Source organism: Canis lupus, chromosome 24 (assembly GCF_011100685.1).
Source record: "Canis lupus familiaris isolate Mischka breed German Shepherd chromosome 24, alternate assembly UU_Cfam_GSD_1.0, whole genome shotgun sequence".
Lineage (NCBI taxonomy): Eukaryota > Metazoa > Chordata > Mammalia > Carnivora > Canidae > Canis > Canis lupus.
In genome coordinates, this window is record NC_049245.1 from 38,413,634 (window position 1) to 38,427,060 (window position 13,427).

Sequence of the window (13,427 nt, forward strand, 5' to 3'; positions counted from 1 at the left end):
TCTCTTTTGAGAGGCATTTCCTGAGCCCTGGGGGGATTCTCTCGAGAATTAGAAGAGCTTTCTCATGGGTTGATCCAGCTACCAAAAGCCACAGCCCTGGACTAGGAGAAAGAGATCAGTCATAGTTGGGGCAGTGTGGTCTGGGATATGAGCCACTTCCCTGACCTCTCTGGCTCTGGGAATCCATGAGCCTGGGATCCTGAGTCTCTCAACGTGACACACAGTGGGTCCACTCTCAAAACCAACCTGAAAAGGTCAGATGACAGTGAGCTCTGGTATGATGGAGATAGGCCAGGGAGAGGGGGAGCTGGTAAACAGATGCCTTCCTGCTAGTCGGTGCTCAGTTTCTGCCACTTAGCAGCACCAGCTGCCCTTCTCTTCTTTCTGTTCCTCAATACACTGAACCCTTCCTGCCCCAGGGCATTTGCACATGCTATTTCCTCTGCCCTGAATGCTGTCTCCTCACATCTGTCAATGCTGGCTCCCTTTGTCTTTCAGATCCAAGCTCTAAATCCACCTGATATTCAAGGACACACATTCCCCACCTCACTCTGGTCAGTCCCCCCGATGGCATCCTGATTTAAATTCATTATGGTATTCATCACTGTGAAATGAATGCACTTACCTCACTCATTTAATTCATTTGTTCATCCCATATTTATTGAACACCCACTCTGTGGGACCTTTTTTTGAAGTTTCTAGAACAGCAAATAATCCCGGCCCTGCCCTCACAGAGCATGCATTTCCATGGGCAGGACTGAAAACAGTGCTTGAACAGTGCTAGGTGGCTGAGGACAAATACAGCTGGGTGAGGGGCTAGGGGGTGACAGGGTTGTAACATTATATGGGGCAGAGAGCGAAGGGCTCTCTGAGAAGGGACGTCTGAGCACAGGGCCTAGAAGCTGCCTGGCACCCAGCGGGCACTTGATGAATACACAGACGTGGATACTGAATGGTGCCTCCAGACAGTTCAGGGGCTCTCTCTCCCCACACCCCCCACTGGTGATGACATCCCCGTGATGACTCACAGCTCAAGGCCTCTGCCCCCCCCCACCCCCAGGGCTGACTCTGCTCATAATTAGAAGGTGGGAACAGCCACAATGAGAGCAGCTAGAGAATGTGGCAGTTCCCGGGGAACTGCCATGTCAGGGAAGGAGGGACCTTGGGGTGATGAGAGTCACATCGATGGGGTTTGTGTTCGTCATCTTCGTTGGCATTTCTCAACCTCTCGTGACATGCCATGAAGGAATGCGGCTTGCTGGGGAGATGTGAAGCGGGTGCTTTTATCAGGAGCCTTGAAGCCAAGGCTCCAAGCAGATCACAGCTCAACAGAGAGACAACAGGGCCGGGCCCATCACCTAGTTGCTGCACAGCCTTGGGCCAGTTACCAAATCTCTCTCTTTTTTTTAAAGATTGTATTTATTTATTCATGAGAGACACAGAGAGAGAGAGAGAGGCAGAGACACAGGCAGAGGGAGAAGCAGGCTCCATGCAGGGAGCCTGACATGGGACTCAAAACCAGGACCCTGGGATCACAACCTGAGCCGAAGGCAGATACCCAACCAATGAGCCACCTAGGCACCCCAAGTTACTGAATCTCTTAAAGCCTTGCTTGTACAGAAGATTCCAAGTCTCCCCTCTTCAGAAAGATTCTGAATAAGGGCACCTGGGTGGCTCAGTCAGTGAAGCATCTGCCTTCAGCTCAGGCCATGATCCCAAGGTCCTGGGATGGAGCCCCACATCAGGGTCCCTGCTCAGTGGCGAGCCTGCTTCTTCCTCCGCCTGCTGCTCCCCCTGCTTGAGCTCTCTGTCAAATACATATAATAGAAAGAAAGAAAGAAAGAAAGAAAGAAAGAAAGAAAGAAAGAAAGAAAGAAAGAAAGAAAGAAAGAAAGATTCCAAATATAAAGCACTACGCATGTAGCCAGAGATGCTGTTGACCCAAGACTCCACAAGCCAAACTAAGACATGATGTGATGCAAATTCGAACCACAATGAGATGCCATAATGCACCCAACAGAGGGGCTAGAAGTAGAAACGCTGGCAATAAAGAGAATGAAATGCTGAGCTGCAGGTGGGGGAAACGTTTCAAATCACATGTTCGGCAATTGCTTTGTATCCAGAACATATAAAGAACTCTCAGAAATCAACAGTAAGAAAACAAGGTAACTTAAAAAATTGGGCAAAAGACATGAACACCTCACCAGAGAAGGTATGTGAGCAGCAACCAAGCGCACGCAAAGATGTTCAGTACAATGAAAGCCTGCTAGGATGGCTAGAGCAAAACCGCGGACAAGGCCAAGTGCCCGCAAAGACGTGGAGAGGCTGGGACCCCCGTGTGTGCTGGTGCAGAATGCAGAGACGATGGAGCCCCCAGGCAGAACAGAGTTGTTGTGATAGAAGTTACACACCATACAGTTCACCCATTTAAAGCATACTGTTCAATGGGTCTTAGTGTTATTTTCACTTGTGCAACCGCGTGTCTAACTTCAGAACATTCTCATCACCCAAAGAAGAAACCCTCTACCCATCAGCAGTCACCCCCTTGCTTCCCCTATTTGCTCCATCCCTAGGCAACCATGAATCAACCTTCTGTCTCTATAGATTGGCCTTTTCTGGATATTTCATAGAAATGGAGCCATACGGTACGTGGCCCGCAGTGTCTGGCTTCTTGCACTGAGCACCGTGTTCTCTCATCCATGCTGCAGCACATAGCACACTTCACTCCTCTTTGTGGTGGAACCGTGTCCCATTGCACGGCTCCACCACACCTTGTTTGTGTATTCATCGACTGCTGGACATTTCTGCTTTTTGGGTGTCGTGAATGGTGCTGAGCATTGGTGCTTCTATGTGGGCCTGACCCATGTTCAGCCTCCCTGTGACGCTTTTCTCACCTCCAAAATGGGGATGATAGCACCTGCCTCCCAGGATTGTGAGGGGTTGGTGGGGAAACACTGCAACTCTTAAAGACTGTGATAAGGCAAGGCCTACTATTTCTAGTCAGGTTCCTGAATCTTCTGGAACCTTCTCTTAACACTCGATGAATGACTCAACGGCCCTGAGTTAGACGTTCCAAAACGGTTCAAATGGTCAATTTCATGTTATGTATATTTCACCACAATAAAAATTAAAAAATAAAACCTCAGTTTTTACTGAGCCCTAACCATGGGCCTGGGCCTGGGCTGGCTTGGCTCGGGATGAAACCAGAAGTCAGTGCCTCCCAAGCTGTCCCTTAGATGCCTGAAGAGCAGAGCCAGTGAAGAGGCATCGCCTACATGGGCACCAGCTGCCCTTCCCCCCAACACATTGCCCAGGCCTTGTGTTTTTGTTTTTTTTTTTTACAATTCAAGCAAAATTTGCCTTCTACTCTATTACAATAATGAATTTGCTTCCATGAGAGAGAGAGAGAGATGTTAAACAACTGGCCATTCAGTGACTTGTTCTCATTTTGTCTCCCAAATCACCCAGGAGTGGAGGCTTTGGGAAGTCCCCTTTCTCCTTTGGCTACATCTACCCCCTGCTCCGAAGGCGTGTGAGCGTCCCTAGGGATGCTCAGGCCAGCCCAGCGCCATGCAGGCAGGTTTGCTTCCCACACAGAGCGCTGCTGGGAGAATGGGACCCAGGGTGGGCATTGCCTTTGAGCTCAGCAAAGGCCAGCGCAAAGACTCGGGGTGAGATATTGCCTCTGCGCCCAAGATCTGAACTCACGCGAGGAATCTCTCCAGTTGGGTGACCTCCGTGTTTGAAGAAAACGTGTGCCCCAGTCTGGGAGCAAAGCTGCCTCCCTCCACGTACAGCCCACCCTTTGCTCAGAGGTGTCGATGGGAGGTGTAGCTGCCACTTCAGTCTCTCTGCACCTGCAGCCAGGACCATGGGCCTCGTGGCCGATCCCATAAGAACAGGTGAGGAACCGAGCTCAGAGAATGTAAGGAATCGGCCCCCTGTCACTCAGTAAGTATGGGAACTGGTGTTCAAATCTGTCTCTGTTCCAGCTGGGTCCATGGCACGTTTCCCTGGGCTGCCCGGCCCCCCAATTCCAGCACATTCCCTAAAACGGCACTGCATTCATGTCTAGTCTCACTCCCACTGGGGCCCAGAAGAAAGGCAGCGCTTTCTCTTGGTGTCTTCCTCAAGCATGAAGCCATTTTGGAGCAAAAGTCTCCACGTCTGCACAAGTCAGCCTGGCTAGCGGGTTTTTCCTGGTCTGATTTTCTCTAATTCTGCTGGTGATGAGCTGCCTAAGAAAATTATGCTAAGTTATGTGCATAGAGAGTAGCATCTTACACTCTAATTATTGGCCCCGTCTCTGAAGAATTCCGGAGCAACTCACCTCTTTCTTTGGGTCTGATTAATCGTTTGGGCCAATTTAAGCCCCCACCCCCAACCCCACTTGAATCAACAGGGCTCTGGATGTCATTAGCTACTCCAATTGCCTTTTTAAAAATCTGTTTCACATAAAAGGACAAATGAGAATGAATATTTGCCCATCTTTAAGACACTAACTACATTCTTTTCCACAGCCTGTTCTCGTTATTCCTTCTTTCTTCGGGAGGAATTTGAACACAGCCTGGGCTCCCGCACGCAGTTCATGACTGCAAAAGCCTTCCTCTTCGAAATCAGACCCAAGCGGGCATATTCTGGAAATGTGGCAGCTTTGAAGAATGTGACCCAGTGGGGTTTTTCTCTACCTGTTCTCCTCCCGGACTCACCTCCCACTTCTTAGGTGGCCTGCTTTCCAGGACTCGCGAATGAACAGCCGCCAACTACACCCCAAGCAGAACAGAAGGCCTTGGTAGTATTTGCTGGAAAAGCAAGAATTTCATCCAAGGACCAGCTTCGTCTTCCCTTTATTTAATAGGGTCGCTTATGCCAATAAAATCACAAAAAATATCAGGGATGAGAGTGGGTTGATTCCAATGGGAGGGGTGGGTCTCCCCGGAGCCTTTGCAGACCACAGAAGTGGAAATGAGATCAGGCAGGGATGGGTCAGTGAGGCAGTGAAACAGGGCCTTGCAGACGCAGTTCAAGCACAGCGGGCAAACTTGAATAACGCTTGCTCAGTTCTCAGGGCTCCTTAGCCTGAATGCCATGGTCTGCAGACCTATGTCCCTGCCCTCATCTCCTCTATGCTCCCCCCTTTGGTCTTAGCGCTCTAGCCATGTGCCCCTCCTTCTGCACCTCCCACATACCCAGCCTTTCCAACCCCAGGGCCTTTGCACTACACAAACGCAGCTTCCGCCAGACCTTGCCACGACTCCCTCTTCTCCATCCTTCAGGCTCCTGCTTCAGTGGGCCCATCCCTGAAGGGCACTTCCCTCCCTCCATCACTTTCTCGTCTTACCTGATCAATACCCTCGGGTCAGCACCCAACGCATAGTAGGTGCTCAGTAAATGGTGAATGAATGACAAAAAAGTCAGTGTATTCCATATAACCCCTGGCACCCTTACTCTTTCAGGATTCTGCAATCTTGAAAGTTGAAAAATATTCCTGGGCGTATCCGGACCCAAGTAAAGAAAAGAAAATGCTTTGCTCTTAAAAACCTCTTGAAAATGGACCGCAGAGGCTCGGAACACCAAGCTCCCGGCGTGAGCAAACAGAACCTGCAGGCTGATTCAAAGAAACAGGGCCTGCCCCGCCGTCAGGCGCAGGTTGCGGAGCCAGTGACTTCACAGTATGATTCAATTACCCCAAATCTTAGCGGGAATGCACTTCAAAGTCCAAACCTCAACACGGAAGGCTGAGGGGTGGCTTGGCTTTGACATTCCTCTCTGCAAAGACGCTACGTTATAGAGAACGCATCCACCAGAGGGGGGGCAGGAGGGAAAGGGGCACCCCAGAATCAGGCGTATTTGTCTGCTATGGCCTCGAATGGAAACCGATCCGGGGATGCGTGATCCTCCAAAAATCTGCCAGCCCCCAAAATGCTGAAGTTACCCCTCCAACCGCAGCCACATGGAGAATGAAATTAAATCCCACGGAAAGAGTTGACTTTTTTTAACATTATGCAATGTTTGGGTGAAGGAGAGGGGGAGCTATCAGGGGGAAAAAAAAAAAAAAAACCTCCTCTTTTTTTTCCCAGAGTTTAGCAAAGCTATTTCTAGCTTTTAATGATACATTTCACCATCACTACATGGGTAGTTTTGCGAGGCCCGAAGGCGGGACCGTTCTTGTTATGTAACCCATTTCAAGTAGGAAATTAGCAAGTCCTGAATGAATTCTGTTACTGTGCTCGACTTCTGGAAAGTTTGGAGCGACTGCAGTTCTATTTTGAGGTGAGCAAATCCATCATTTATAGATCTCCTCGCAAATACCGCAGGGCTTCATGTCACCCTGAAACGTTTCATAACAAAAACAGTTAAAGTACTTGGGGTGTTGGAACATTTCGTCTCAAAACCTTATTAGCCTGAATAAGGAGTAGGGCAAGTCTTCCCGGCTGCCAAATATTCAAGAATACAAATATCCAAGATCAAATAAATATTCATCTCCCACCACCACCACCACCACCCCTTCCAACCCTAGTGTGTGTGTGTGTGTGTGTGTGTGTGTGTGTGTGTTTAAGCGAAGTCCAGCAAAATAGTCTGGTCAACAACATAAAAAGAAATGTCTGTTTTTAACAGAGACGTTGGCCATGAAATCAGTTTTGAGCTATGAAAGCAGCGTCTCGAACAGAGCAGCCGGGCTGGTGGACCCTCCCGGGGTTGAAAACAGGAAACATAAAGGTCTTTGGATCTCAAGTTCCCCCTAGTGGCGAGCGGGGAGCGGTGTCTGCGCGCCCATGGAATTTCACAGCCTCTGGCTGGCTGCTTTGACAGGTCGGGGTTCAGGAAAAGGATCGTGGGCACCCCCAGGTGAGGAGCACCGAGGAAGATTTACAAAACACGTCCTCTGCTTCCTGCACAACAGCCTACAAACCTCCTCTGCCTAAAACACAGGTGACCGCATTCCCAAATCTTCTATCACTTTTTTTTTTTCAAAAGGTATCTAAACTGATCAAGGACTAGGTGTATAAACAAACGAACAAAAAATGGATCTTCTAAAACGTTCCCCTTTTTCCTATTTGTATCGGATCACCTTTTGAAATGCTGACAGGTCTGGAATAGACAACAGTAAGAATAATAAACAAGGCATGTTTGTTTGTTTTTTTTGCCAAAAATCGAAATAACTGGAGAAAAAGTCATTCACACTTTGTGTACTATGAGATACACACAAAACTAGGAGCATTAGAATAAAAAAAAAAAAGCCTTCATTTTGACACCAGAATTCATGTTTCCACACAAATTAAAATGATCCCCAAAGGCATAAAGTACACAAGCTTTATTGGGCAACAGCAACGGGCCAGGCTGGCAGACAATGAAAGGAGAACTGCTCAGAAACACGCAGGATCACATGTGTATCATCACAGGATCGAGAATTTAAATCATCTGGGAGTCCCTGCTAAATTAAAGCATCCTGGACCAGAGCTTCCCTCTAATGACAAACGCTGTCCTGGTGAGGATCACACGTAGTGACCTACTCATGAGGCAGGCCCGGACTCCTAGGAGAGTTAACAGTCAGCCCCATCGCAACAAAATAATAAATTAGTCACAAATCTTTTTGTGTGCGCACCCCCCACCTGCCTTCCCCCCACCCCCCCACCCCCTCACAAACGCAGGATTCACTGACGTTGCCCAGGACGTTAACGGAGGGCACCTCCGACCACGCGGTGACCGGGGCGGAGCGGCAGGTGAAGCTGTGGCCTGAGCAGACGGCGAGGAGCTCAGGCCTCCGGTGTGCATCTCAGGTCCATTCAAAGACATAATGAACATACATTAATGGAAATTATTTCCCAAGAAGGATACACGATCAGAGGCTTTACATTCAAGGAAGGGAGGAGAAATAAAATCTGTTGTATTTACAAAGCTCCTTGTACGCTTTTCCACGAAACCGAAGCTGGGAGTTAATGGGATTTTAATGCAAACCAAGTATCGCATCAAAACACTGGAGGTGACATCACACACACACACACACACACACACACACACTTAAACACACAGAAGATTAAAGATCAAAAACAGATGACAGGTGTTCGCCTTCAACAGGATAGAGGGGAAGCACGTGTAGGTCCCATCGGCAAATTTGGCAGAGGTTTAAAATGCTGCCCCGTAAAGGCATGAGGGCGTTCCCATCCCCACCCCCAGTAAAAACAAAACAAAGTATAAAAACAAAAGTCCGGAGAAGGAATAGGCATTATCGTGTCGATTTCCAGTGAGCACAAAACTCAAAATACATTCAGAAGTTGTCAGAGTAACGGCGGCCTTCGGCGGAGAGCACACCGAGGGCAGGGGGAGCAGACGTCGGTATTTAAGATCGCTGCTGCACGAGAGGGCTGCACTTGGTACGGGAAGCTGGCCTGGGACCTGGACATAACAACCCCATCGGTGGGAGCATCCCAGCCCCCGGTGGCTGCCAACAGCTGCTTTGCTCCGATGTCAAGATGCTCCCGGGGGTGCCCCCTCCTCGCTCCGGGGCCAAGCCGGCCGCCCCAGGCAGCTCGGTCGGCACGGCCAGTCTCGCCTGGCACCACGGGCAACACGCACGTGAGCCTGCGCGCCCTCCAAACTGGGATCAACACTGTCAGGCATCGGAAATCACTGAAGGCGGAAGAAGCTTGTCTGGTCATTTGCGTAAGAGGAAGGAAGGAGGGAAAAAGGAGAACGCACAAAGAGATCCCACTGTCCTCACGCGCACACAGCCATCACCGAGAAACAGACTAGGAGTCATCACAAAGTAATGAAAGTGCTTATTGCGACAGAAATACATAGTGGTGTCAGGAGGGCAGGGGGACTTGTCATTTTTGCTTTAAGGAGAAACGTTTGAACACGGATTGCGAGCCGGGGGGTGGGGTGGGGGGTCCGGCCTCAAATTACATCAGCTGTCAGACACTTTGGTCCCCCCACCCCGCCCCGAGGTCCAAGGGGAGGGGAGGGGGGTCAGTGGTGTTTCCTAAATTCTTTCCAGATTGGTAAACCAAGAAAAAGGCCAAAAGAATCCTGATGCCTAAGGTTTACGAACTCAGGAGGTTCCTAGAAATTAGCTCGGGTGCGTGTGTCTCCCCCACACCTAGGATGGCACGCGCGTGTGCCCTTTCTCCGCTGGGGTCAGTCTGCGGGGCCCGGGTAAGCTTCCTGTGCTCTCAGACGACTGGAGGCTCCGGCCCTGGACGGGCCGCTCCACCGCGTGGCGGTCTGGGTGCCACTTGGGTCTGGGTGCCTCTGGCCCCTGACTGCCTCCACCAGAGCGCGGCTGGCACAACGGAACGAGGGTTTCCATGGCACAGACAAGCCTCCTTCAGCCTCCGGGGGCGGGGGCGGCTTCGGCCTCTCTGAGAAGCTTCCTTCCTTCCGGGGTATCTCACGTGTTGACCTCAAAAGTCAACTCCCACACCTGGATCAAAGGTGGGACTTGGGACAGAGAGAGACCACCTCCCTGAAGCTCCTGGGAGTGTCTCACATTTCCCAACCGTGGTCCCACAAGGCAGACCTGCAGGGGCCGTCACCTGCCCGTGAAGAAGGCCAGGCTCAGGGTTTTGCAAACTCAGAATGCAATCGGACTTCCAACTTCCAATGCAAGCGTGAAACTCGGAGCCCGACGCAACCCTTCCCTACCTTTGAAAACTCCAGAACATCACTCGGGAAAGAAGTCACACCTGTTCCACGTTCCTGAGAGTTCTGGACCAGGGTCCTATTCCTAAATAACCACTCATTCGCTGCAACCTATATCCTCTGTAGGTCTTTTCCGTTGGGCAGAAACGGCTGGCCCAGGAAGGCAAACACACTGCGGAAATGCACAATCTTAAAACAGAAGCGATGTCACAGCCCGCTTACCAGTGCCTGAAACCTACTGTCCTCTTTATATAAAGTCTTAAAAGGGCAACATAAACCCACGAGCACGTCGAGAGTGCTCCCCAGGCAAGGAACTACCTCCTGCTCCTCCCGCCCCCCCCTCCCCCAGGGCAGGTTGGTCCTGCCGCCAGGCTGGAGCTCCCATCCCTGGAGCGCACACGAGAAGCGTCATGCTAAAGGGCTGAGGGAATTAATCACACACCCAAGATCCCAAACACGGTCAGCTCTGGCACACACACCAACCGCGCCGATGGCCTGCATGTGTGGCTGCGGCGCCGAGTGACTTGAAAACCCAAGAATCCTTGCCCTGCCACGTCCGGGGCTTGAAACTCCCTTCTTCCTCTGAAACGAGCAGCCACAGCTTTATAAGAAACACACATGCGTGTCCTCTGTCCTGGCAGGGGGAGGACTCTCCACCCCTGGCTGCCTTTCAGCAAGGTCCCCCCTTGAAATCCGTAGGCAGCGCCCCGGAGCCCAGACCCCCAGAGCGGCGGCCCCGGGGCCTCCTCCCCGATGGGGGGCGGGGGGCTCCTTGCCTGAAGCTGCCGCCGACGAACGAGGAACAGCGACACGGTGAGATGCCTCTGCCTTTGTCATCCAGCCTCCTGATAGGAAACAGATTTCTGTGGAAGCAGGAACCCCCATCCCTGACCTCGCACTCAGGACACTCCGAGGGGCCGAGCCACATGTGCGACGTTGTCTAAAGAATTAGTTGAGTCTCTTATCACTCTGTCGACACGTTTAGGAGCTGTTCAGTGGCACGTTTCCTGCTAAAACAACTGCTGAAAATGGCTGAGGGTGTCCTCAGAGAGCCACAGGCTTTATAATTGTTACCAGGTCCGAACAAAGCGGGATAACACCTTTGAAATTCTTTTTACGAGGTGGCAGGTGAAGCTAAGTCAAGTGCTGGAGATGCTGAATCTGAGGGAGAACAGACTGGATTTATGGCTCGCTCTTTCTCTCTCTCTCTCTCTCTCTCCTCTCCTTTGCCCCATGTCACCCTAGGAAGCCGGTGTGGCTTCAGTAAGCAGAGCTGTCTCGGACAGGACGCTTAGCATGTCCACCTTGAGATTACTATCCGGATAAACTGTTTACCAAAGTCACTGTCTTTTCCCACAAGTCCATACCAAGCGCTTTTTAACATTTCTCCGAAACGGGTTTTTAAGAGCGAGAAAGACGTGAAGAGGACACATACATCGGGATTGTTTAAAACAAAAACCAAAACCCCTCTAACAATCGTCAACTGGACAGAAACTTTTTATCACATGACAACAAAATTCAAGTCATAGGAAGCTTGCACAGTGACCCACTTGTAACTCCGTTTGCTGAGCCACCGGCTTTAACATATGTACATTCACTCAAGGCCGAACCGTCGGGGCCCGAGCAGGCCCACGGGGGCCCCTTCCAGGAACCTCCCCGTCCACTCGGCGTCGGGACCCCGCGCACGTGTTAGCGATTACTGCAGGATCTGCAGGTGGCGGTTAATAAAAACGCAACTTGATCTCTGTCCACCAGGAGAGTGCAGAGGCCGTGCCCTGGGCCAGCGCGCGCCTACGACGTGAGCTTTGAGTAGCTGGGCGGGGAGAACCGTCTCCGCAGATACTTGAGAACGTACAGGGGCAGACAGCTGACCAGAGTGATGACGGAGACCTTCCACAAGAACGACAAAGTGGCGATGAAGTACACATCTGCAAGCAAACGGGAAGATGGCTGTGAGCATGTGGAATGTTCTGGAAGGCCTGTGTATATGGCTCAGGAGCAGCCGGCACGGCTATCCCGGGGGAGAGCTGTCTCCCGTCACTGACACACGGCCTCCTGGCTCAAGTCCCTGTCCTCGGCTCTGTGTCAGGGCCTGGACTCGCCCCACTCCCTCCTGTCTCTCTGACCTGCTTCCGCAGCTGAATCTACAGCCGCTGAAATGCTGCTTCCAACACCAGGGGAAGAAAACCATGGACGCAAACGATTCCTACAGGTGTGTGTGATCCAGATGCTGACGGCTGGGGCTTTTCTTTGTACACCCCACCCCCCCTCAGCCGCCTGAGAGCAGAAAGCACTCCAACCCCCAAAACAGTTTCCCTTTCCCTCCGGGATGGTCACCAAAGCCCCTACGGGGTCGGGTCTAAAGACGGTGCTAAGCAGGAAACGGGGGTGGCCCTGGGTGGGGGCTTCAGAAGCAGCCTTCTGCTGCAGGACAGCAAGCCCGCAGTCCAGAGGGTTCCTCAAGAGCACAGCACGTGGTCCTCCGCAGTAGCAGAGCATGAGATGGGGAGCGGGCGGCTGGCCCGGTCCCACTAAGAGCCCACCCGGCCTGTGGCAGCTTCCCGGGGGCAGGGCCTACCACCCCCAGCCACTGAGCACACAGCAGGTGCTCACGAAACCCATTCTGATTCTCGGGACAAGTGTGAACCTGCTCCAAGACTTCAGATCTCACAGGATGTTCCTTTTACCTTTACCAAAACTTCAAGGAACATTTGATGATCAATAAAGAGGAGTGATGAGAGATGCTTTCAGGGTAAGGTGGAGTTTTTCAACCTAATGAGAAGGACAAATCCTGCAGGCCTATCGTTCATTCATGAACAAAACCTGGACATGACCTCTCCAGAGGCCCCCAGAGCCCGGCGCAGTGACCAGCTCCCTGGAGAAACCCACCGGGTCTTTGTTGAATGGAATGGACTCCCTCTAAGCCAGTTAACACGGCGTCCTTTTCAAAGGAAACGCTACTGACATCACGCCCGACAGCCTCCGTTGCAGGAAGCTGATTCACAACTGCCGCTCGCCCCAAGGGGACGCCAGTCACAAAACGGGGGCAGCTGAGTACCCAGGCCTGCTGGACACAGAGCCCAGGATGAGTCCAGGATGAGTCCAGCCTTCCTCCAGGAGCCCGTGATGCATCCCCTGGGCCCAACTGCCAGGCTTTAGCTGCAGGGGGGGTGGGGGGAGGGGTCTTACCGATGAATTCATGTAGGAACACCAGGGAGGCGATGTAGCAGGCCAGACTGAGCAACTCGGCCACCGTCATGAGCCAGTGCCATGTCTGGATGGTCAGGGCCACCATCAGCAGCTCCGTGAGGATCAGCGACGTGAAGGAGATCGCCACGATGTGCACGAACTCGGACTCAAACAGCAGCAAGGCCCCGTACATGATGGTGCTCCCTGGGAAGGCAGAGGAAGCTGACATCCCACATGGCCCCACAAGGGTCCCACACGATCCCACACGGCTCTGCCTGCCCGGAGCTGCTGCCCTCCACACTCCCCACCTGGGGCTCCTGGGGCTCACTCCCAGGAGGGGCTCCTTTTTGTGTATTTTCAATTTAGGCATGAAAGATGGCACTTGCTATAAATGAGGTTGATGAGTGGTTAGCTTTATGGAGGTTTTAAACAGGTATCCCATTCTAGTTTCCTATTTTCGTTTTGGACCTTATAGAATAAGGAGTCTATAATTGCAGAGAAGAGAAGAGAAAGAGGGGGGGAGAGAGAGAGGAAAGAGAGAGAGAGGGACGAGGAGGGGGATGGAGAGATGGGAAAAAAAGAGGCTGCAGAGAGTA

At 51.7% G+C, this 13,427-nt stretch overlaps 1 protein-coding gene across 2 annotated transcripts in view; it reads right to left on the reverse strand.

Moving 5' to 3' along the window:
- Nucleotides 1-7,300: 7,300 nt before the first annotated feature.
- Nucleotides 7,301-13,427, reverse strand: part of ATP9A (ATPase phospholipid transporting 9A (putative)) — a 133,014-nt gene continuing 126,887 nt past the window's right edge. Inside the window, exons 27-28 of one of the 2 annotated variants that reach the window (XM_038572611.1) lie at nt 12,832-13,035; nt 7,301-11,570 (exon numbers count right to left, since the gene is read on the reverse strand). In XM_038572611.1, coding sequence (XP_038428539.1) covers nt 11,434-11,570; nt 12,832-13,035 — 341 coding nt within the window. In that variant the 3' untranslated portion in view covers nt 7,301-11,433. The remainder of the gene's footprint in view (nt 11,571-12,831; nt 13,036-13,427) is intronic. The other variant, XM_038572612.1, reaches the window with a different exon arrangement.